We start from the raw sequence: 22,683 nt of genomic DNA on the forward strand, positions 1-22,683 counted from the left end.
CATACTAATTCAGGTTCCGATAAATCTGACTATTTTTAAGTGTTTAGATACTTTATTGGCGCAGTTTATATTAATGCCCATATAGGGACACAGGGTTTCGTCTTACACAGTGCAAAACTTGGGCTTCATGATTAAGGTGGTCAGAAAGGTGGGGGACATTTTATATTGTGTCCCCCACCCTCCAAAAGGTGGGGACATGTCCCCCTGTTCCCCCCCACCCGATTGACGCCCATGCCCTGGAATGACGTCAAAGCTATTCCAACGTACCGGTGTGGCGGTCTCGGAGCTCCGGCGGTCTCAGAGCTCCAGATTACCAAATACGGTAGTATTACGTCATGCCGTGCCTGCGCACACCAAGCGAAAGTAGTCGATTTTAGCGCCGTGCCGAGTACACTCCCGTAGTAGTCGCGCAACCAGCCGTTCGCTGCAACTCGACTATTTCACCGCGTGGGACCATAAACGACTTGTCCACAAGGCTACTCTCGTAGCTGTCATGGCGGCGCCCATATCGTGTGGTGAACGAGTTGAGCGTATGCGACAGTATTGTGAAAAAAAGTAATCACGTTTATAATAAGTATTTGAGGGGTGGGAATTACAAAGAAGGTTCTTCTGAAAGCCAGAAAAGGGCTTTGGGTTGCCCCTCGGAAAAGCACTCGTACGATAACAAAACAGGTCTCGAAGATTTATTCGTGGCGGTAGGGGGGGGGGGACACGGGGTCTCACGCCCGCAACGACAGCATGCTACGTCATCACGGAGAGCTTGACACGCCAGAGATCTGAGACCGTGATTACTGCGTGCCGAAATCTCCGGTGACGTCACCCGGAGCTCTGAGACCGCCGGAGCGATGAGGCCGCCACACCGGGCTACATTTATAGGTACATGTTTTGGGGCTACATTTAGGTCAGGCTACATAATTAGGGCTCGGGCTACATTTAGGTGCCGCACAAGCGTCAGTCCAAACAGACTATCAGAATTGTAGCGATAATAATAACAGCTTTCAGTGTTTAATTTGTAAACGCAAAGATGCTGGTAAATATAAATACTGCCCCATACAATGAAGCGGGTAAGCCTGATTTAAGGTAATCGCAGCTTCAAATGGAATGTTGCCAATGCCCCTATTGAAAACACTGTTGTATTGGGATAAGACTTTGACAAAGCATATTATGTTATTGACCTAAATAACGACACATTGAGTTTGAATGGTTGTAGCGTCCAGGCACACATGAGGAAAAAAAAAAAAAAAACGAGAAATACTCAGTTCAAAGGGTGATAATTCAAAGAATAACCATCTTTCCCCCTCACAGCCTAGTGAAAGCTAAAATTGAATTTTCTCATTCATCAAATAAGACATATAATAATAATACACGGCCCGGAATCTAGCCAAACATGTTGAGAAGAGAAGAGGAAGACATCTTTTGCAATAGGTGTTCCGCTAAAACAATGTTTAGTTGTATTCTGCTTTCCCCTTAAAAATGTACATTGATTGTGGTATTCTTTTTTAATTTTAACACCCTCCCTCTGTCTCTCTCAAAACAAAAACATGTATGCCCCGGGGGAGTGTAGTGGTGTAAAGTATTATGCTGTAGACATTACATAATTGACAAATAATAAAGTCACCCAAGCGTGCCAGTGGCAACTGTGCAAGCGGGCCAGCCACCAGGTAGTCTTGAGTCAGCTGCTAAGAAGTACATGCATTGAATCCCTTTTGAAACAATGGGCCAGATAAATAAAAACTAGCATTTGCTTTTACTAGTCTTTTACTTAAATCCTTATAAATAAAAGTAAGGCTTAATATTGCTAGTAATTGGTCGAACTAGTAGGTAAAATCAATGCTTGAGGGACTCTTCTTATTGAGATGTAAATAAAACCGACATTTTACTATTACCTGATAGTTTCACAAAATACTGGGCCGTATAAAGGCCAGCATTAACAAAATGTCGATAAGTTTAAGATCAGGCATGAAAATTTGCTCAAATCTCTATAAATAACCTTTTACTGGAAAAACACCATTTACTTGAACGGATTAGTAAGTGGTCGGAGAAAAGCACAATAGCGGGGTATTCAGGAGTATAACAATAGAGGCATGGACTCGCAGATCAATAGCGATTAACTGAAATGCAGGCGGGGCAGTTTCCACTTAGTCAAGTTGTTGATGGCGGCAGTGGCTATGAGGAAACAGCCTCTCCACGCCAGCGCTCCAGAGATTGGTTCTTTTAGAGCAATTAAAGTACACAACAAATTTATAAGTAACATTTGAAGTTGGATCATTAGGCCAAGGGAAAAATAACCCTTAAATACTGACCCGATACCGAGCCATATATGCAACACTGTTGTGTAAGTAAAATCTCAAGCTCCTCATGCAGTAGCTTGTAAGAATACAAGTAATTGCTACAGTATGTTAGTAAAATGTCGTTTTTATTTATATGTCTATAAGTGAAAGGTAATCCAGCGAGCAAAATGTTCATGCCTGATCTTTTACTTTTCAGTCTTCTTGCTAATGCTGAACCTTTAACTTGATAAGTAATTGCTAGTTTTTATTTATCCGGCCCAATGCTCTACACTGTTCAGTTTAAGTTAATTTGTTATCAATGATGGTGCCCTGATGTTTATAGGATTGCGCACTTTCAATATTATAACATTTCCAACATTTACAGGAATAACAGTCTGTTGACCATTTTTCATCCTGAAGTAAAAAAAGAAGAAAAAAAAAGTTATTTTGTTTTAATAACTATAATAATACAGCAAGCCAGTTCTCTATTAGAACAAACTCTACCTGGCAAGTAGATACACACATGCCTCAAACCCTATATAATAATTATACAAATAATAATAATAATAATTGCCCCCTGCCCCCAGTCCCCTACCCCCTGCCCCCTACCCATGCCCCCCTGCCCCCTTTTAATGTTGGTTCTGATTGCCGGTCTTCTGCGTTACAGTCAACATTGAGCGGGGGGGGGGACATTGTTTATTGTCAGTGTGAAGGGGGACAGGGCATGGTTTTATAATAACGTTAGGAATGGGCAGCCCAAGCATTTTGGCCGGGATGATAGTTTGATGGTATTGTGATGAGATGGTGTTGGTCATTTACATGTAGGTCGGTGAGGTGCCATGTACTCTCAACGTACAATACTGAAAAGCCATTCGTCTTGCAAAGATGCATTTGGTAGACAAGTCCTTTTTAATAGAGTGAAAGACGGGTACTTTCAACTCAACTTAGAGTGAGGTCCGTTCCAATTACATTTAAAAACAGTGACACAGATCGACTTTCACTCTCAAAAGAGCGAACTCGTACTAGAGAGTCAAATTTTACATGTTTAAATTAAGAAAGTATTATTCATTCATTCTCAGTGACGATAGTGTGCATCTGTAGCATCTTGTAAATACTCCAAACATTATGGAGCAGAATATTTGAAAGCTTATACTATGACAGCAGATCAAGAATGCTACGAATGGCACTGGGAAGACAATAGAGAGCCAATAGAGAATAGAGAAGCTCCCTCACCTGACACATTAAAAAAAAATACACAAACTTATACCTGGAGTGTTTAATATCAAAAGTAGAGCGCATTATAATAGTTAGATTCCGCGGCACCACACACCTGCAACCTATACATCCCTATATTGTGAGATTGATTGCAGTATTGAGCCGGATCCAGATCCAATAATATGTCCAACTCCCAGCTGCTCTACGCTGCCCTACCAAAGAGTATCTGTCAAGATCAGGGAGCGAAGGATGAGGCTTGCTGGCCACTGTGTCCGCCATCCATAGAGCTAGCTGTGAGCCCCCTAGTTCTTTGGGAACCCGTTGTTGGAAACAGAAGCAACGGCATGAGGAGAAAACAATGCTAGATCAGCTGAAGAAGGACGCAACACAACAGGAAACACCTGAGCTTAGGACGCTGATGCTGGACCGGGATGCGTGGAAGACGACCATCAGAGTATCCCGAAAAGACGTCGATCGGCTGAAGACATCCTCCCGCTTAACTGGTGAGTAGCACTGTCTCTGATTCTACATCTACGTGTAGACGTGTCGGGGGTACACGCCTCCTAAACAGAAGAAAGTTAGATTTAGAACTAGTCAAAGATAATTTTATTATGGTGTGTTGGTGTAACAAGAATCAGTCCAAACTAAATAACAAAATAATAGTAATACAAAATACCGATAAGTAACAAACTTGTAAAACAGTTTGAACCCCACCCCCCAAAAAAAAAAAAAAAACCCAGATTGGAATAAGTTTATAGCCTCTTCCTGAATTTAAATAAGTGTCACTTTTGAGTAGGCTTGATGAGATTTTGAAGCAGTAGAGCAGTTGGTCTAGATAGCTGTAACAAATGAAAATCAAAACCAGTTCCAACATTCCTAAAGAAACACAACATTTATTTCGTTCGTAAAAAAACCCTGTAGTCTTCAACAGCTTCGTGTAGGAAACAAATTGTTTGAATAAGCAAAAATAATTAAGTGGGTTTATCTAGACAATGTTACTAACCCCTTTCCACAGCGGAATTCCCACAGTCCAAAGAAACATATCACGAGCATGGTTGCTATGTAAACACCGGCAAGGACTGTCCCTGCATTGTCAAATCCAAGATGGTCGGTTAATACGCCCCCTAGGGGTGGACCAAGCATTGTTCTGTCAAACAAATAAAGAGCATGGTTACCATGGAAACATCCAGCATATTATGTGTTCTAAAAACTGCTTGTAGGGCAAAACTTCACAAAAATTGCTAAAACATTGTACCTGCTACAGATATGCGAAAAGCGTCCCCTGGAACTATTTAGTATTTGTTTTACTCCAACAACAACCATCGAGGTACTCTAACTTGATTAGAAAACCATAACAACCAGTGGTTTTACCACCAAAGAAAAAAAGTTCGTCAACACAACACTCAGATTAAGTTAAATAATAATAATAATATACCTACCCTATTGAGAATGCTGAGAACCAAAGTCCTGATATAACACTTGTGTTTCCCAAACCTTGGGATAGTCCATACCATCTGGAATAGGGGAAAATATATTAAGAGATCAATTTTATAGTATTAACTAAGGACAACAAAAAAAGTAACTCGGCTATTGTAAAAGCACCTATAATTTGAAAATGGTTACTCGTATTCTACAAATGAAAGTACCAGGAGACGCAAAATCTAATACGGTGATTTTGACACCTCGTTTGTAATAGTCGGTCGAGTATTGTTGTCGCGGTGTGTGCTTAAAGGTGCAAAGTGCCAATTTCCATGGTTGCAGTAACTCCTTTTGACAAGAACAGTTTTTCAAAATTCCCGCTATTGCTTAACGCTTTAACGCTGAATCAGAGAAAAGATCAATCATGTCAATTGGAGTTAATGCAACAATGGAAGTGGGCACTTTTCATCTGTAAGCACATACCGCAACAACAATACTCGACCGATTGTAGCAAACAAGGCGTCAAAATCACCGTAATAAAATTGTCCGCCTCCTGGTATTTTCATTGTTAGAATATGAGTAACAGTTTTAAAATTATAGGTGCTTTAAAGGCAGTGGACACTATTGGTAATTACTCAAAAAAATAATTAGCATAAAACTTCACTTGGTAATGAGTAATGGGGAGGTTGATAGTATAAAACATTGTGAGAAACGGCTCCCTCTGAAGTGACGTAGTTTTCGAGAAAGAAGTAATTTTCCACGAATTTGATTTCGAGACCTCAAGTTTAGAAATTTAGGTCTCGAAATCAACCATCTTAAACGCACACAACTTCGTGTGACAAGGATGTTTTTTTCTTTTATAAATATCTCGCAACTTCGACGACCAAGTGAGGTCAAATTTTCACAGGTTTGTTTCTTTATGCATATGATAAGATACACCAAGTGAGAAGACTGATCTTTGTCAATTACCAATTGTGTCCTCTGCCTTTAAAAACAGCCGAGTTAGTTTGTTGTCTTTATGAAGAAGACTTATAGTTAGCTATAAGAAAGGATGTTTAGTTACATCTCAACCATTCTCTTACTAGGCTAACTGAGGTGGTTTTGAGTTTCTCTGTTGTCAATTGTATTTTTTTGCCAGACTTTTTAGTTTAATAACAATTCATGAAGTGTGAAGCCCGAATTAAATTGTACACCCTGATATACTTATCTGTCAGAAGTTTTTCACTTTCGGTTTTTCACTTTCGGTTTTTTATTTATTTATTTATTTATTTATTTATTTATTTATTTATTTGTTTATTTATTTATTTATTTATTTATTTATTTATTTATTTATTTTTTTTTGGGGGGTGATTATTTCCAAACTTGAAAGTATTGGACGCTATTGGTAATTTCAAAACTGGCATACAAAGTTATTTGGGAACGAGCAATGGGGAGCTATATAGAAACATTGTGAGAAGTGGCTCCCTCTGAAGTGACGTAGCTTTTTAGAAAAGAGATCGAGGTAAATTCTCAACCAAATAATAAAAGACCGCAGCTGAGCCTTTTTAAAGCATATATTTGGGCTGGCAAAGTAATGCAACAAAGGTGTCGCTCCTTTCATTATTCTCTTGTAACTTCAATTGAGCCGAAATTTAACAGGTTTGTCATGTTATGCAAATGTTGATATGGACCAAGTGAGACTAATGGACTATAACAATTGTCAAAGGTGTCCAGTACCTTTAATGACTCCTGACTTGAACTCTAAGCCAATTATAATACCAGTTTAAATGTTCAAATTTTCTAAAACAAATTGATTGCTGTGGAAAATGTAAATATATAACTTTACTTTTAAAACATTAACTATATTGAACTTACTCAGCCGTAATGAACATATCAACCAGTGTAGGTATAACAAGTAATGCAATGGAGGAGGCTCCCAGAGCTATTGCGATACTAGCGAGGTACTTCTGCCTGTATTAATAACAAAAAGTAGTGACACTAAATCAGTATAGCAAACAGAAAAAAACTAGTCTCTTTTACATCGCGTTAAAACATGGTAAAACTGTTTTTTTCTCTTCTCTGAAACACTCCAAGTTAAAATTATGAAAACGTGACTTCAAACATTCCTAAGAGTACGTATGTAAAAGCAAGTCAATTTATTCGACCTTTCTTGCATTAATCGTTAAGAAAAAAAATGGCTCAATGAGACTCACAAAATCTTCTAATGAACCAATCAGTGGATCTAGCTTGTGTGAAGTGGGCGTGGCTTACAATGAAACACGTCTTACTTACAAACAGGATTGAAAGGCAGCTTGAAAAGAAACATGATATAATAGTTATTACACTTACGGAGTTATATTTAGAAGTGGGGATGGTCCGATGAAAAGAAAAAATATCGCACAACCAAACGCTCCAAGTGCAAGCATGATCCTGGTTGATTTCTGAAATGATAATAAATGTTTATGATCACACATTATGGTACATACCATGGCGAACTGTAATAAAAGCATTGCATTGGACGATAGGCCTACTTATTTCAGGCATAGACATCTTTGGTAATTATTGTCAAATACTAGCTGAGGTCTCGAATTCCATTCGAATGTTATTTTTATGAGAAATTACCTCTTTCTCGAAAACTACATTACTTCGGAGTGAGCCGTTTATCGCATCGTTTTATAATATCAGCAGCTCTCCACTGCTCGCTAACAAGTAAGTTTTTATGCTAACAATTATTTTGAGTATTTACCAATCGTGTTAAGGGCCTTTAAGGGTAGTTCAGAAAAGAAATGAGCTGAATTGATCCACACATTTTGTAGTTATTGAACAAAGTATGAAGCTATAGTACCTTACCATTTTATCTGCAATGTAGCCCCACACGAAAGAACTTAATCCATACACTGCACCAAATACAGTGAAAATTAAGCTGATTTCAACCACATCAAAATGAAGCTGTAAAAGTAACAATGTGAAAGGTAGAGTACATTAATACATCAATGACTCTGAATCTACACTTAGAAAACACTTCCTATATATTCCTGTGCACACACAAATGCTGCAGTTTTACAGTGTAAACCCATTAACATAAAACAAAAATTTGAAAACAATATTTGTATTTTTGGGGGGTCAAACTGTCTGAAAAGTAGGCTAGCTTTGCAAAAAAAGAAAAAAAAATGTGGGATCAAAGGAACCCAATTTGACCTCTTTAGTTTAAAGTGATAGAGTGGGGTCAAGAAACACAAATGAGAATAACCCAACTGACCTCTTTAAGATGAAGTGACAAAGTGGGGTCAATAACCCCAACAGCAACTGACCCAAGTGTAGATACAATCAATGCAAGCCATATCGCTGGAAGGGTTAAGACTTGCGTTAATGAACCCATCTCCTCAGTTTTACATTCTGTATGAAAACAAAGAGAGAAATTAAGTAGAAAATCATTTAAAACAAAGTGAAAATGAAGTAGAAGTTTTGTTTCACCTTTAAAAACCTGGAAAGTGATGAGATGAGCTGCATTGGCTCGGTTTCCTAAGTCACTAAAATTGTATAGTGACATCACACCTTGCTTGGCAATTATTAGATCGATTCCAATAAAAACCTTTAGTGTATTTACACTGCCATTTAATCAACCGTTAAATGAAGCATTAGTTTTACTCAGTGTGCGATGACTTCTAGAAAATACACGGTGCATGCTCATAGGCTACATTTGGTTAGTTTTGTTAATAATTGTTCGATTCCATTGTTTGGTATGTTGTTGTGTGGCTTGGTGAAAATGGTTTATTCCAACACCAACCAGGGTCATCCGAGAGCTGCTGTTGGTAGGTGAACATAATAGCTCCACCCCTAAGACATAGAGTTTGAGTGTCATGGGCAGGGTTGTTTACTCGCTGGATTGTTTACAACATAGACTTGTCCACTGTATCAAGGATATACAACTGTCTGTCGTTTAGTAATCACAGAGTTTGACCCACCTTACCCAACCGATGCAAATCGTAATTGGTCAGCCACCTTTAGAAGACACTGGCCACTATTGGTAATTGTCAAAGGCCAGTCTTCTCACTTGGTGTATCTAAACATATGCATTAAATAACAAACCCTTGGAAGTTTGAGCTCAATTGGCCGTCGTAGTTGCGTGATAACAATGAAAGAAAAAAACACCCTTGTCACACGGAGTTGTGTGCTTTCAGATGCTTGATTTCGAGACCTCAAAATTTAAATTCTAATTTATATTCTAATTTAAATTCTAAGTTAAAATTGAATTCTGAGGTCTTGAAATCTAATTCGTGGAGAATTACTTCTTTCTCGAAAACTATACGTTACTTCAGAGGGAGCCGTTTCTCATCATGTTTTATACAATCAAGAGCTTCCCATTACTCGTCACCAAGTAAGGTTTTGTGCTAATATTTTTTTTGAGTTCGAACCGAAAGTGTCCATTGCCTTTAAGGAAACACTGTTTTTTTCCAAACTGTTTACGTGCCTAGTATAATGATCTTACCTGGCTGGGGCATTGTGAACAAGTTCAGGGCAACGATCAATAAATCAAAGCCTCCGAGAACATAAAAGGGAAGTCCAAAACCTCCGGCCTGTTGACGAAACATAATTTTGTTATCACATCTAAAGGCAATGAATCAAATAATAGCACAGTAGTAGCTAAACGCCCCTGTATAAAGTAATACAAAACTGCATTCTAAAGCAACAAATCAATACATTTGTCTTAAAGAAGATCCCAGAGCGTGGGTTCGAGTCCCAGTCGTGACACTGAAAAGCACTGGACAGTTGGTAATCGTCCAAGACCAGTATTCTTACTTGATGTATCTCAACATATGCATACAAATAAATAACAAATCTGTGAAAAATTTAACTCTTTGTCATCGAAGTTGCGAGAAAACAATGAATGGAAAAAACACCCTTGTCACACAAGTTGTGTGATTCAGTGCTTGATTTAGACCTCAGCTGAGGTCTCGAATCAGTTTAAATGTTTTAGTGAGAACTACAAACATAACGTTATTTCAGAGGGAGTCGTTTCTGAAAATATATATTTTTGTTTTACTATCAATAGTTCTCCATTACTCTTTGAATATACCAAGTAAGTTTTTTTGCTAACAATTATTTTGAGTAATTGTCAAAGACCAGTCTTCTCACTTGGTGTATCCCAACATATCCATGAAATAACAAACATGTCAAAGTTTGAGCTCAATTAGTCATCAAAGTTGCGAGGTAATAATGAAAGAAGACAAAAAAACCACCACATTGTCTTTCCATAGTCACACGAAGTTCAGATGCTTTATTTCGAGACCTCAAATTCTAAATCTGAGGTCTCGAAATCAAATTCGTGGAAAATTATGTCTTTTGGCAGGGGTCTGGCAGCTGGTTGTACACATTCTTAAGATGACAATTTTTATACTTTTGTAAAACCTTGACAGCCCCTGTCCAACTTACACTTATTGTGCATTATGTCTAAAGAGTAATAGTAAAGTAATACTCAATAATAATGCATGATGGTTACTCACATTGTATAACAAACCTCCAAGAGCTGGCCCAACTGCGAACCCTATCCCAATCATCATCTCATTAATACTCTGTGGAATAAAACAGTTTCCCAATCATCATCTCATTAATACTCTGTGGAATAAAACAGTTTCCCAATCATCATCTCATTAATACTCTGTGGAATAAGACAGTTTTCATTCAAGTTATATTTAGTTTGTCTTGTCCAGCTGAGACCACATAAACGACGGCCATTAAAGACCTCATGTCCAATAACATTATTTTGACAGTTTTCACAATTTTTGTTTTTTAAGTTAAAGCTGAATTTATTTTATAAGATAAGACTTGTTGACTAAAACCTTACCACAACCGTTCCCACATTATCAGGGAACGTATGAGCCAATATGGCGGATGATGACGTTATACTCGCAGCCGCTCCCAATCCTTCAACAATCCGTAGCAGGAAACAGTAGACTGTAAATGAAGTATCGGTCGGCATGTCGCCAAGCAAACTGTAAAAGTAAACAAAATCTCATCAAGTGAAGAGAAAAACATACCGTGATTTTAAATTCTGTATCTAATCTATTTACAGCGCCCGCATCGCCAGTAACAAGAAACGTTCACAACCGTTTATACACTGGTCATAATAAAAGGTATAAATGCCCCCAACGTGACGCGCTCTCCACCAAACTGTCTGAGGTATTTATGAACTGAAATTCATAACTTTACTGAATCTGTGATACCTAAATTTTAAAGTTCAATTGACAAACAGTTGACCTTTCGTATTAAATAGTGATTCCTCAAGAATTAAAACACGGATCAATTAAAATACAAAGGTCATTCTTTTATATATTTTTTTATATGATATGCATTAAATTGTACTTTTGTCATTTGTGGAAATGTTTTTGCGAACATAAATGTGAATTTAATTGAATTGATTTATAAAGATGAAAGCTTACCCAAAGAGAAAGTTGGATCCACCAGCCATAAAGGAGCCAGCCAGAAACATAAACCGAGCTCCAATTAAAGGTAGCTGTAAACAAACAGACAAAGAAGTATTATCCATTCTACCGATCTTATCAAAGTCTAATATTTCGGTTTTTGGTTGCCATGAATTCGAATACTAAAAGTAATCTACCCCGAAAACGTTCACTTCTGAGTATGGGGCTTGGCATCTTTTTACAGACCAGGCTTCTGCACGTTGGGTTGAATTATTCACTGGTTGGAGTGTGGTTCTTATCAGTTGTGTTGTCAGTGGAAATTGGTTGTATTTTGGAATCTAAGCATCCACCCTGAAACCCATTTCCCCAAAGTATGCCATAAGCAAGTGACACTAAGCTATCGGGACTACTTGCGATGTGTAAAAAAAAAAATCGTTGAGCAGAGAAAAGCAGAGATAATGGGTTTATATTTCTTATAAGATTTCTCTCGATATGTTTGGGAGATTGTTATGATTCAAAGTTGCTTTCATACTGATATTTAACACCTTTTCCAAATACTTTATGAATAAGAACATGTGAAATTTTGTAGATATTGTTTTCATTAACTTTCAATGAGATAAAAGAGAAAACAAAAATGTTGGAAACTTCTCATTCTAAAATTAGTGTGCAGTATTGTCATAGGCAAACTTTGGTACACTTCAACAGTGTGTTGATATTGTCGAGTGTGTTCGATTGATTTGATGTTGTACCCGAATCACCCACTTTCAGAATGATGGTGTATCAATAATATAATGGAGTATTTTGAAGGATGTGGTATTGTGGCCTTATACACTATTCCCTTTTTTCCAACATGAGGCAAACACATAAATCTTATCAGAGTCCGAATGTTTTAGTGTTGGGTTGCCATAGAGTAGGTTAGTTTGATGGATTAAGCTTCGTCCCCCAGCCCATTCATTCTGAGCAAATGAGGTCAAGCAAACCATTCACATCCTAAGGGGAGAGGGTAGAATCACCAAGGTGTGTTACGTGGTTCCTGGATTTGCAACATGTTTAAAAGAGGGTATAGAAGAAACTTACAAACTTTCCACAAATTGGTGAAAATACACTGGATGAGAGAGCATAAATGGTGAAAACCAGCCCGATAACTGTTTGTGACATTCCTTTGGTCTTGGCCTGCCAACAAAAAGAAAAAAAAAAGTGACCACAAGGTCAAACAAACAAGTGTCATGGTAAAAAATGGAGATGATCGGATGCAGCATTAAAGACAGTGGACACTATATATTGGTCATTGCTCGAAATAATTGTTAGCATAAAAACTTACTTGGTAACGAGTAATGGAGAACTGCTGATAGTTAATAATTACTTTGACAAACGGCTCCCTCTAAAGTGACGTAGTTTTTAAGAAAGAAGTATTTTCTAACAGATTAATCAGGACTTTTAAAAAACGCACTAACCTCTATTGGGAAGAAGGCAACCAGAATGGAGAACGACATGAAGTTTGCAATTGATGCTATGGCGATGGCAAAAAGGGTCAATTTTTGATCAAAAGTTATTTTAGGTTTTTTCTTTCCCTCGTTTCCGACAGGATCCGCAACAATGTCTTCATTGTTCTGATAACTGTCACGTGGGGTGGGCGGTCCTTCAACTTGAGGCTCATTCCATTGGCTGTTGGTTTCCTGTGCATTCTTGTCATCTGTCTTTGGGAGTGACGTTTCTTTGATACTGTTTGCTGATTGGCTCCTGCTATGTTTGACAGGTGACGTTTCTTTGATACTGTTTGCTGATTGGCTCCTGCTATGTTTGACAGGTGACGTTTCTTTGATACTGTTTGCTGATTGGCTCCTGCTATGTTTGACAGGTGACGTTTCTTTGATACTGTTTGCTGATTGGCTCCTGCTATGATTGACAGGTGATTCTGTTGCTAAGATGAGAGGAGTCTCTTCAGTCTGATTTGCAGATCCATTTTCCATTTTGTTTTCGTCTTTCAAACTCTGAATGTTGGAATCGCAACTTAAAATGAAACAAAAAGCTCGATTAACAATTATACACTCCTTCAGATGACTAAAACTATGATTGATTGACTGTTTAATTTATTTGGATAAAAATACAGCAAGAATAAGCAAAAAATACATACACAATCACAGGGGAAATAATTGATTGGTTGTTTGACTTTATTCGATTCTTTAATCTGATCTTTTAATTGATAAAATGAAATATTTGTATCTATATGTTTCTTTAAAAATGTGATTAATTGTTGAAATATCACTCTACTCCATCTCAGGAGTATGTACAAACGTTAAACAATTTATTAAAATTGCAGGTGGAAACATTCATAATTTGAACCAATCGAGATTTTTGTTCAGTTCATGTAATATTGACAAAAACATCCACAGTTCACTCAACACTAGTTCCATTTCAAGCAACGTATACATTGTACTGACTGGCGGGAAGTCTAATATCAGCCGTTTGAGCACACTGGAAACGGTCGTTCAGGTGCAATGGGTTTATTTCACTGTAATGGCCGCCAAGGTCAAACTTAGGTTCCGACAAGGTATAACAAAAGTGGTTTTCTAGCCTTTGAGTGGTAACAGAAGTGAAGGATATACTACGTTGACTGAAATATCAGCCATTGTCAGGGAGGGAGGGTTGGACCATTAGAGCATACATATTTTGCACACAAAGTTGAGGGGATCGACCACAGTACAGGGGAACCATGATCATAGAGGGTATTCACGTGAGGTGGTATTTCGGGGTTGTTTTAACCTAGTTCTGGTCAGCTGAATGTTTTGTGCGTTTAGCCACGAGACCGGGGCCTGACGAGTGGAGCGTGTGCCAAGCACCTTCTATCCGTATTCATAAATATTACCTTTATTTGGTCAAACATACATAAACTGTTATATCTTTGTCAGTTACAAAAATATGTTTATTACACATTAAAGTAATTCTTGGTTATTTTAACAAAACAATGACAAAACAAACCATAAAGGCCTTAAAAGTTCCCCAAACCGTAAAAGGTGATTACAAATCTGCCTGAGCAGCTCTTTGAAATTTGGCACATAAAGGTTGTCAGTCTCTAATGTAAAAATATACGGCAAAACGAACCTAAAAGGAGGCTAAAATGTTTTACAAAACAACCGGAATGTGATGGTCAGGATCAACAGAAGTGTATAAAAATACTGCAGCTCGATAAAGCCTGTTGATCCAGTCAGATATTAATAGGAGACCAAAAAGACACGTATAAAACACTTGCTATAATGTGCTTATGATATTGTGCTCAGGGTCTAGCTGAAGCTGTATACCTGTTTACATTAGCAGCTAGCTGATCATATTGAATCTAGTTTATTACTTACAGTGAACAGTTTCAGCCCGAACCAGATATGCGGTGGATCAACCATCCAGCAAGTTATTTCTTATCGCATGGGATTGATCGCTCGATGTATTAAAACTTTACTTCGACTTGAACTAGTCCTTCCAACATTTCACTCTACCTGTTGACACATATTGTACGCAATCCAATGTGCCTTCATTTGATTACAACTCCATTCGGATTAACTTGAGCTTTTACGAAACGGTTGTCCTCTAAATTATAAATGGCAATTCTACTGCTTTCTTTCTTTGTGTGGGATTTGAAGCATAGCCTGGATAGGTATCATTAACCCACACCTATGACGTTATGCAATTGTTCAATCGCTCCATTTTGCACGAATGGCGCCATGGGTACAACACCTGTGCAAACGGGTCAAACTTGCCCAATACCACCAGTCTTGCAAGATAATAGAGTTACAATGATTGAAGTCATAGACCTATTTTCGACACAGTTTAGAGCTACGCATGTATTACGAAATGATTGCAAAGACTTTACACAAGAACAGCTATCGTTATGAGATGTTTAAATTTTGTTTTAGTGAACTACAATCTATAAGCCGGTCAAAAAAAGAAGATAATTCAATTTCATTTTAACCAGTACTTTTTTAAATGAATATATAATTCTAAAATTTATCACATACATAAAATGGTAAATGAGTTAACTGCCTAAAAAAAAATAAGCTTGCAAAGATACTTCTTTCATCATTACAGATTAAAAGGAATTTAATTGAAATTGTAGATTAATCTAACTTTTACTTACTTACTTATACTTACGATTGATGGGAGAAATTGTTTAGGCTTATGCCTTTGTGACCCCATATCCTATCATTGATTCCTTCCAATAGGCATCGAGCTCTTTCTTGAATGTTGACACTGTTTTGGCATTTACTACTTTGTGTGGGAGACTGTTCCAATCATTAATTATTCGCTGTGAAAAGAAGTTCCTTCTGCATGCAATGTTTTTGTTGAGAGTCGGCTTGTACAATTTAAGAGAGTGGCCCCCTCGTACTGGTGTTTCTAGCTGTATTAAAGAATTTCTTGCAGTCGACTTTCTCTAGTCCCTTGAGCAGCTTAAATGTTTCAATAAGGTCACCTCTTAGTCGTCTTTGTTCTAGTGTGTATAAGTTCAGGGCTTGAAGCCTTTCTGTGTAAGGGAGGCTTTTCAACTGTGGCACCAACTTGGTAGCTCTCCTCTGTACCTTTTCTAAAACTTGCTTGTCTTTCTTTAATCCAGGGTTCCAGACTTGAACACAATACTCCATGTGGCCATATAGGTCTTGTACAGAATTGAAAAGCTGTTGACATCTATGTACTTAAAGGATCTTCTCACGACTCGAAGACTGTTCATACCCTTTAGCGCAGCTTTCGTACATTGTGTGCTCTGCTTGAAGTCATTGGATATAAACACTCCAAGGTCTTTCTCTGTGTCAGTTGTGCCCAAGGTTGTCTCGCCCATGTATGGTGGCCCTGAAGGGACATCGCACATCGCAAATATCTTTGCAAATATTTGCGATGTCGCAAATATCTTTGCAAATATCTTTGCAGATATTTGCGATGTCGCGCAAATATCTTTGCAAATATTTGCGATGTCGCAAATATCTTTGCAAATATCTTTGCAGATATTTGCGATGTCGCAAATATCTTTGCAAATATCTTTGCAGATATTTGCGATGTCGCGCAAGTATCTTTGCAAATATTTGCGATGTCGCAAATATCTTTGCAAATATCTTTGCAGATATTTGCGATGTCGCAAATATCTTTGCAAATATCTTTGCAGATATTTGCGATGTCGCAAATACTTTGTCGCATACTTTGCATATTTGTGGCGAGAAAATTTTCAAGAGCCTAAAGGGTTGTTTGGGTTCCAGCCTTCATTCCATTAACATGTACACACGGGTTGATAGTCGGATACAGTCCGCGCGTGTTTTTTTTTTAGCGTTGACGAATCGAAGGCTCAGACTTGACGCTTCAGGCTTGGGATTTTCAGGATGCGGGTCAGTGAGGCTCAGGCTTCACAATAAACAACATGGCGACGAAATTGTTTCGAACGCTTCGGCTTCACTGGCTTAGGCTTCATGTGGCCCGCGTGGTGGATCATGGGGGAAATAATCAAATAATCAATGCTTGAGTATGATCAAATAATCAATGCTTGAGTACATGTATGATCAAATAATCAATGCAGCCCTCAACATTATAAATTGCAAAAATATAGCATTTATCAAACCATTTGGGTGATCATTGTGCAATGTATTTAAACAAAATTTATTTTTAGCTCTTGGGATTTAATGTTGGCTTAGAGAGTTTACTTTCTCTTACCCCCCCCCCCCCCCTTAGATATAAAAATCAATTGGTTAAAGGCAGTGGACACTATTGGTAATTGTCAAAGACTAGCCTTCACAGTTGGTGTATCTCAACATGCATAAAATAACAAACCTGTAAAAATTTGAGCTCAATCGGTCATCGAAGTTGCAAGATAATAACGAAAGAAAAATACACCCTTGTCACACGAAGTCGTGTGCGTTTAGATTGTTGATTTCAAGACCTCAAATTCTAAATATGAGGTCTCGAAATCAAATTCGTGGAAAATTACTTCATTCTCGAAAACTATGACACTTTAGAGGGAGCCGTTTCTCACAATGTTCGATACCATCAACCTCTCCCCATTACTCGTCACCAATAAAGGTTTTATGCTAATAATTATTTTGAGTAATGACCAATAGTGTCCGCTGCCTTCAACGTTCAAGGGGGGATTGACTTGGAAGTCTCTCGAACTCCAGATCACCATCTCAAAAGTGTGTCGGGTTAGCCTTACTTAGCCTTGCTAAGGCAGTCAAATTGTCACTCCGAAAAAACGCCACTGTAAAAACCCACCCGTATACATTGCACACTGCGTAAAATTAACCACATCGCACGACACAACGCCCCTGTACACGGCCTCCGCATGCGGTTAGTGGTATGAGTGCGAATGACTTGTGCACAGGTGTGCTACGACGAGTGTTCAGCAATGTGACAGTGTATACGGGTGGGTCGTGCAGTGTGATTACACACTACGCACAGTGTATACGGTTGGGTTTAGACCGTCGTCTTTTTCGGAGTGAATAATGCCACAGCCTTGATATTTATAGTATTCATTTTGGTTTTTACCCATATACACCGATGTGGTGTTAGCACTCTATCAATACTTACCGGAGTAAAAACCAAACTGAATACTCGTAACCTGGTGCAATTTTAATATCATATGCAGGTTCGGCTGCTAAAATTTAGGATTCGAACTGCCTTAGCTACTGGGCAAGACTGGGCAAACTCGGTGGTCTAGTTTAGCATAAAACTGCTCTAGAATTGCAAGGGTATGGATTCGAATCCCACCTGAGTAATTTGCCTGTGATTTTTGTTTTCACAGAACTCGGGTAAGTACTGAGTATACAGTGCTTATATAGGTAAAAACCAATTATGTGATTCATACCGTACCTGACAGATATGGGCAGTGTTCAAGTATCCTTTTGGTTTGCCCCTATTAGACTTGAACCTCGGTCTGGTGGCTTTCCTCACACCAAAGTCACTCTTCCAACTCTACATTGTACTTGTAGGCCTACATGATAAAAAAACCAATGAAAGTTGATACAAGTAAGAATGTTGATGAATGCCAATCCTCTTCTACAAAAAAGTTGGAATCCTTAATCCACAAGCAAAAGGTATTCTTCTAGCAAAGTCCCCCCACCCCAACACCCAACCCATATAGCCCTTGATAAGTTGATGCAGGTGTACATGTATCATTATTCATTCATTCATGGCTGATATTTAAATTTATGTAATCATGTAACCTTTTTTAAGTTGCCAAGAAATGTATTTCCCATCAGAAAACTCAAATTAATGACTAATAGCTGGTACATCAGTCAGAAGTAAACAATATGAAATATTTTTATTTAAAAAGTAGGCCTACATTACAACAAAACATTTCTTGAAAGAAAGGGAACAAAGCGAAATATTATTCATAAGTTACAACAGTGTTCAATGTAATAATTATATAAAACAAAATCGGTTCAGCTTAAACGAAACCGCAATATTTATAACTAATATCACTATCCAGCTCTCGGCCTGGGGATTATATTTAAATATTTATAAACAACTTTCGTTTTTAATCAGCAGACAAGGAATTTGATGTCTGCCAACGAAAAATAAAACCATAAACATGTTAAGAAGACAGGCCCTACTTTCACAAATATTATCCTGTCAATTAATTCCCGAATGTAGCTTATCTTCATCAGTAAATGTTGAGAATAAAACCAAAAGACAATTTTCACGAATTAGATGCAGCACTAAGTTTATCGGCCACACGTCATTTTTAACGCGAAGTAAATTATCATAAAAAAAATTACATTTTATATCAAAACTTACCTTATATCATTGATGCAAATTGTTCGCTTTCTCATGGGTGATATATCAGGTGAAGACTATTGTTATTAATAGCAAAACGCCCTCAAAAGAGCAAAATTTGTCAATTTTATTGAACGGTAACCGAGGATTTTAATGGCTGCCGCAAGAAAAAGTTTTATCATCACGAATCTGACGTCATGAAGCCCTTTAGGCTCTTGAAAAATTTCTCGCCACAAATATGCAAACTATGCGACAAAGTATGCGACAAGGTATGCGATGAAATGTGCGACATCACAAATATTTGCAAAGATAATTGCGACATCGCAAATATTTGCAAAGATATTTGCCAAAGATATTTGCGACATCGCAAATAATATTTGCAAAGATATTTGCAAAGATATTTGCGACATCGCAAATATCTGCAAAGATATTTGCGACATCGCAAATATTTGCAAAGATATTTGCGACATCGCAAATAATTATTTGCAAAGATATTTGCGACATCGCAAATATTTGCAAAGATATTTGCGATGTGCGATGTCCCTTCAGGGCCACCATACCCATGTGATAGTTGCAGTGTGGATTGCCTGATCAAATATGCATAGATTTGCATTTATCAGCATTAAAACGTAGCAGCCATTTTTCTGACCATTTCTGGAGGTTGTCTAAGTCGTCCTAAATCTTTGCTGCATCTTCTACTTTATTTACAGTACTGTATAATTTGGTATCATCAGCAAACATGTTGATGTTACTTTTCACATGGTCAGGTAGGTCGTTGACATACAAAATGAATAAGATGGGTCCCAGTACCGACACCTGGGGGACTCCGCTCCGCTCATTACATCAGTTGAAGAGTGTTCCTCAAAGTTATATTGAAAGTATAATCACGTAACACAGGAAGCACACTTTGGTCCCAAAGGTTATGTTCAGTGTCAGTGTTATCTTTATTGGTCTTCCACCTTCACATTTACTTCGAGTCGGGAACAACAACCTACGCAGTCACTTTCGCTTCGATCCATGATGCCACTGTCGAAAGAACGAGCGTTTTCCCTGTACCGTGTTCACGCACCACCAGAGTGGTGTTCACTGGAGTGACTGCAAGCTTTCGTAATACAATTTGACTTTAAAATTAAACGATATCGCGCCATTCGTGCAAAATAATGGAGCGATTTTAACAATAGCATGACGTCACAGGTGTGGCATAATTAATGCCCTCTGTGATACGCTATTTGTGGGTACGAATGGCGTGCACCTCGGGTAATATCCTATACTTAAATACCCACTAAGTCGCAGGAGACTTTTTAAAGGCAGTGAACACTATTGGTAATTACTCAAAATAATTATTAGCATAAAACCTTTCTTGGTGATCAGTAGTGGGGAGAGGTTGATGGTATAAAACATTGTGAGAGACGGCTCCCTCTGAAGTGCCATAGTTTTCGAGAAAGAAGTAATTTTCCACGAATTAGATTTCGAGACCTCAGATTTAGAACTTGAGGTCTTTCAAAAGGTGTTCGCTTTCTTGAGATATCACAAAGAAAGCCGGCTCGAATAATATCAACACAGAAAGAATAATCCCATACACAATCTAAGAAGCGTTACCGCAGTAACGCTATCCAGATTCAAATGTAGAGCCATAAAAACTTGTATCGCCAGCTGCTGAAGGCTTCGAACAAAAGGCTTTTACTGCCTTGATTTTATGAGTCAATTACCAAAAAGCTTTTACCTTTCCTTAAAGGAACACGTTGCCTTGGATCGGTCGAGTTCGATTGTAACCGCTTGTTATAAAATGCATATTATGGTTAGAAAGATGTTTTAATAGTATAATACAATGATCCAAACACATTTGCCACGAATTTGTGTGGTTTTCCTTTTACTTCGCGAACTAACACGGTCGGCCATTTATTTGAGTCAAAATTTTGACTCTCATAAATGGCCGACCGTGTTTGTCGACGATGTAAAAGGAAATCCGGGCAATTTCGAGTGATACTTGTGTGGATCATTATATTCTACTTTTAAAATATCTTTCTAATCATGTGCATTTTATAACAAACGGATACATACGCTTTCAAAGACCAACTCGACCGATCCTAGGCAACGTGTTCCTTTAAGGATTAAGGCCGACGGGTAAAGCCTTGTAGTTCTAGAAGTAGGTTCCAGCCAGACAATCATTCCAGTACAACAAGGCAGAAGAATCCTGGGTACTTTCTACATACATCGGGCCGATTGGCAGTCGTGCAGTCACTTATTTCTTGTATTTTGACGAAAGAACCGAGAATGCAGCTGAAACAATCCTTATCATTCAGAGGACTGTTATATACTATTATTGTAAGAACCCAGAACAGCTGTACCTATTTTGGCAAGGACTGTATAGGGTTTTCTCAAGACCCGCAATCCAACTTCAAAGTCAGGAATTTCCAGGAACACCAAAAGTTGCTTTCTATTAGTCAAGACCCGATTAATATTTCAAGCCGAGGCTGGGGCTCGGTCGCGTAAAATGTACCGTGCGGGTTTGTTTGTTTGTCTGTATGTGTGTTTTGTTTGTTTGTTGGGGTGTTTGTTTGTTTGTTTGTTGGGGTGTTTGTTTGTTTGTTTGTTTGTTTGTTTGTTTGTTTGTTTGTTTGTTTTATTTCCATACATACAACAAATAATTTCAGTTAATAAAAAGATGGCGATGAAAATCCTAAACCAAGTTATTATTATACACAGTCATGTTGAGTCACATATTGAATAAATACATGTAAGAATGTCTTTCGAGAGAAAGACAAAACCTCCATAGTGGAACACCTAAGACTGCTGTCAAATTACAAATACAATACCAGTGACCTATAATAACACATAATCTAAGAATAAATGGTTTAATTCTAGGGCGGCTTAAGCCCAACACAGACACTCACCACCGTCGTACTCCGTACAGCCACCTTTATAATGAACCAGACACCCACCGTCTACTTCATTCCGTCTAGCTGCCCTACCACTTTGAGCATGAACATAATAATGATTCGGAGTTCATGACTTCAAGGCTCTTAAAGAATCAAAACGTGGTACAAAAGATCATGGGCGCCCATGTGATCAAGTCACCCTTGACCTCGCGTATAAGCTACTTATATCACTCGTCAAGTGTTTTATTATTTATCTGCAGCCTAGATTTATCAAGTTGGGTTTTGAATTTCTTGTTGCATTGTATTGTACATTAGTAGGGCAGTCACGCACACTTCTAGTATTGGTGCCAGACGTTGCTATTCACTACTGCGACCCCCGCTCCACTTCTCCGGGCCACGCACTATAATTATACGATAGCGGGGGCTGTTGAAAACAGTCAGATCACCCCAAGCACGACACTCTAAACTTAACCAAATCAACCAAAATGTCTTGCATCACGGCTAGCACAAAGTGGATCGTTGTTTTGAAACCAAATAAATCAAGCCAAAAAATAAAATATTTTAAGAGATTAATGTTGAAGAAAATAAATAGTCAGCCGTCGGGGAGTTCATGAACTGTGACAAACGCAATACCTACCTCCGGCAGAGGGACTATTTATAAATCTGGTTGTTCTAAAAGTCGAGGGTCGAGGGGGTCGTGGGTCGTGGGTCGTGGGGGTCGAGGGGGTCGAGGGGGTTTTAGAACAACCCCTATAAATC

General features: G+C 38.2%; 1 protein-coding gene across 2 annotated transcripts; it reads right to left on the reverse strand.

Annotated features, from left to right (window-relative positions):
* Positions 1-2,971: 2,971 nt before the first annotated feature.
* On the reverse strand, positions 2,972-22,027 carry LOC139949822 (MFS-type transporter SLC18B1-like). 2 transcript variants are annotated; one of them, XM_071948363.1, is made up of 14 exons: positions 21,940-22,027; positions 12,760-13,315; positions 12,383-12,478; positions 11,324-11,397; positions 10,729-10,876; positions 10,388-10,456; positions 9,373-9,460; positions 8,143-8,279; positions 7,734-7,832; positions 7,233-7,324; positions 6,759-6,854; positions 4,925-4,999; positions 4,489-4,632; positions 2,972-4,048 (listed from the first exon to the last, which is right to left on the reverse strand). In XM_071948363.1, exons 2-14 carry the CDS (start codon positions 13,273-13,275, stop codon positions 3,982-3,984), a joined length of 1,701 nt encoding a protein of 566 aa, XP_071804464.1. In that variant the 5' UTR covers positions 13,276-13,315; positions 21,940-22,027; the 3' UTR covers positions 2,972-3,981. The 2 variants fall into 2 exon arrangements, with proteins under 2 accessions (XP_071804464.1, XP_071804465.1); XM_071948364.1 differs by lacking the exon at positions 21,940-22,027 and adding an exon at positions 18,140-18,216.
* Positions 22,028-22,683: the final 656 nt, after the last annotated feature.

The sequence above is a fragment of the Asterias amurensis genome, chromosome 17, assembly GCF_032118995.1.
Source record: "Asterias amurensis chromosome 17, ASM3211899v1".
NCBI lineage: Eukaryota > Metazoa > Echinodermata > Asteroidea > Forcipulatida > Asteriidae > Asterias > Asterias amurensis.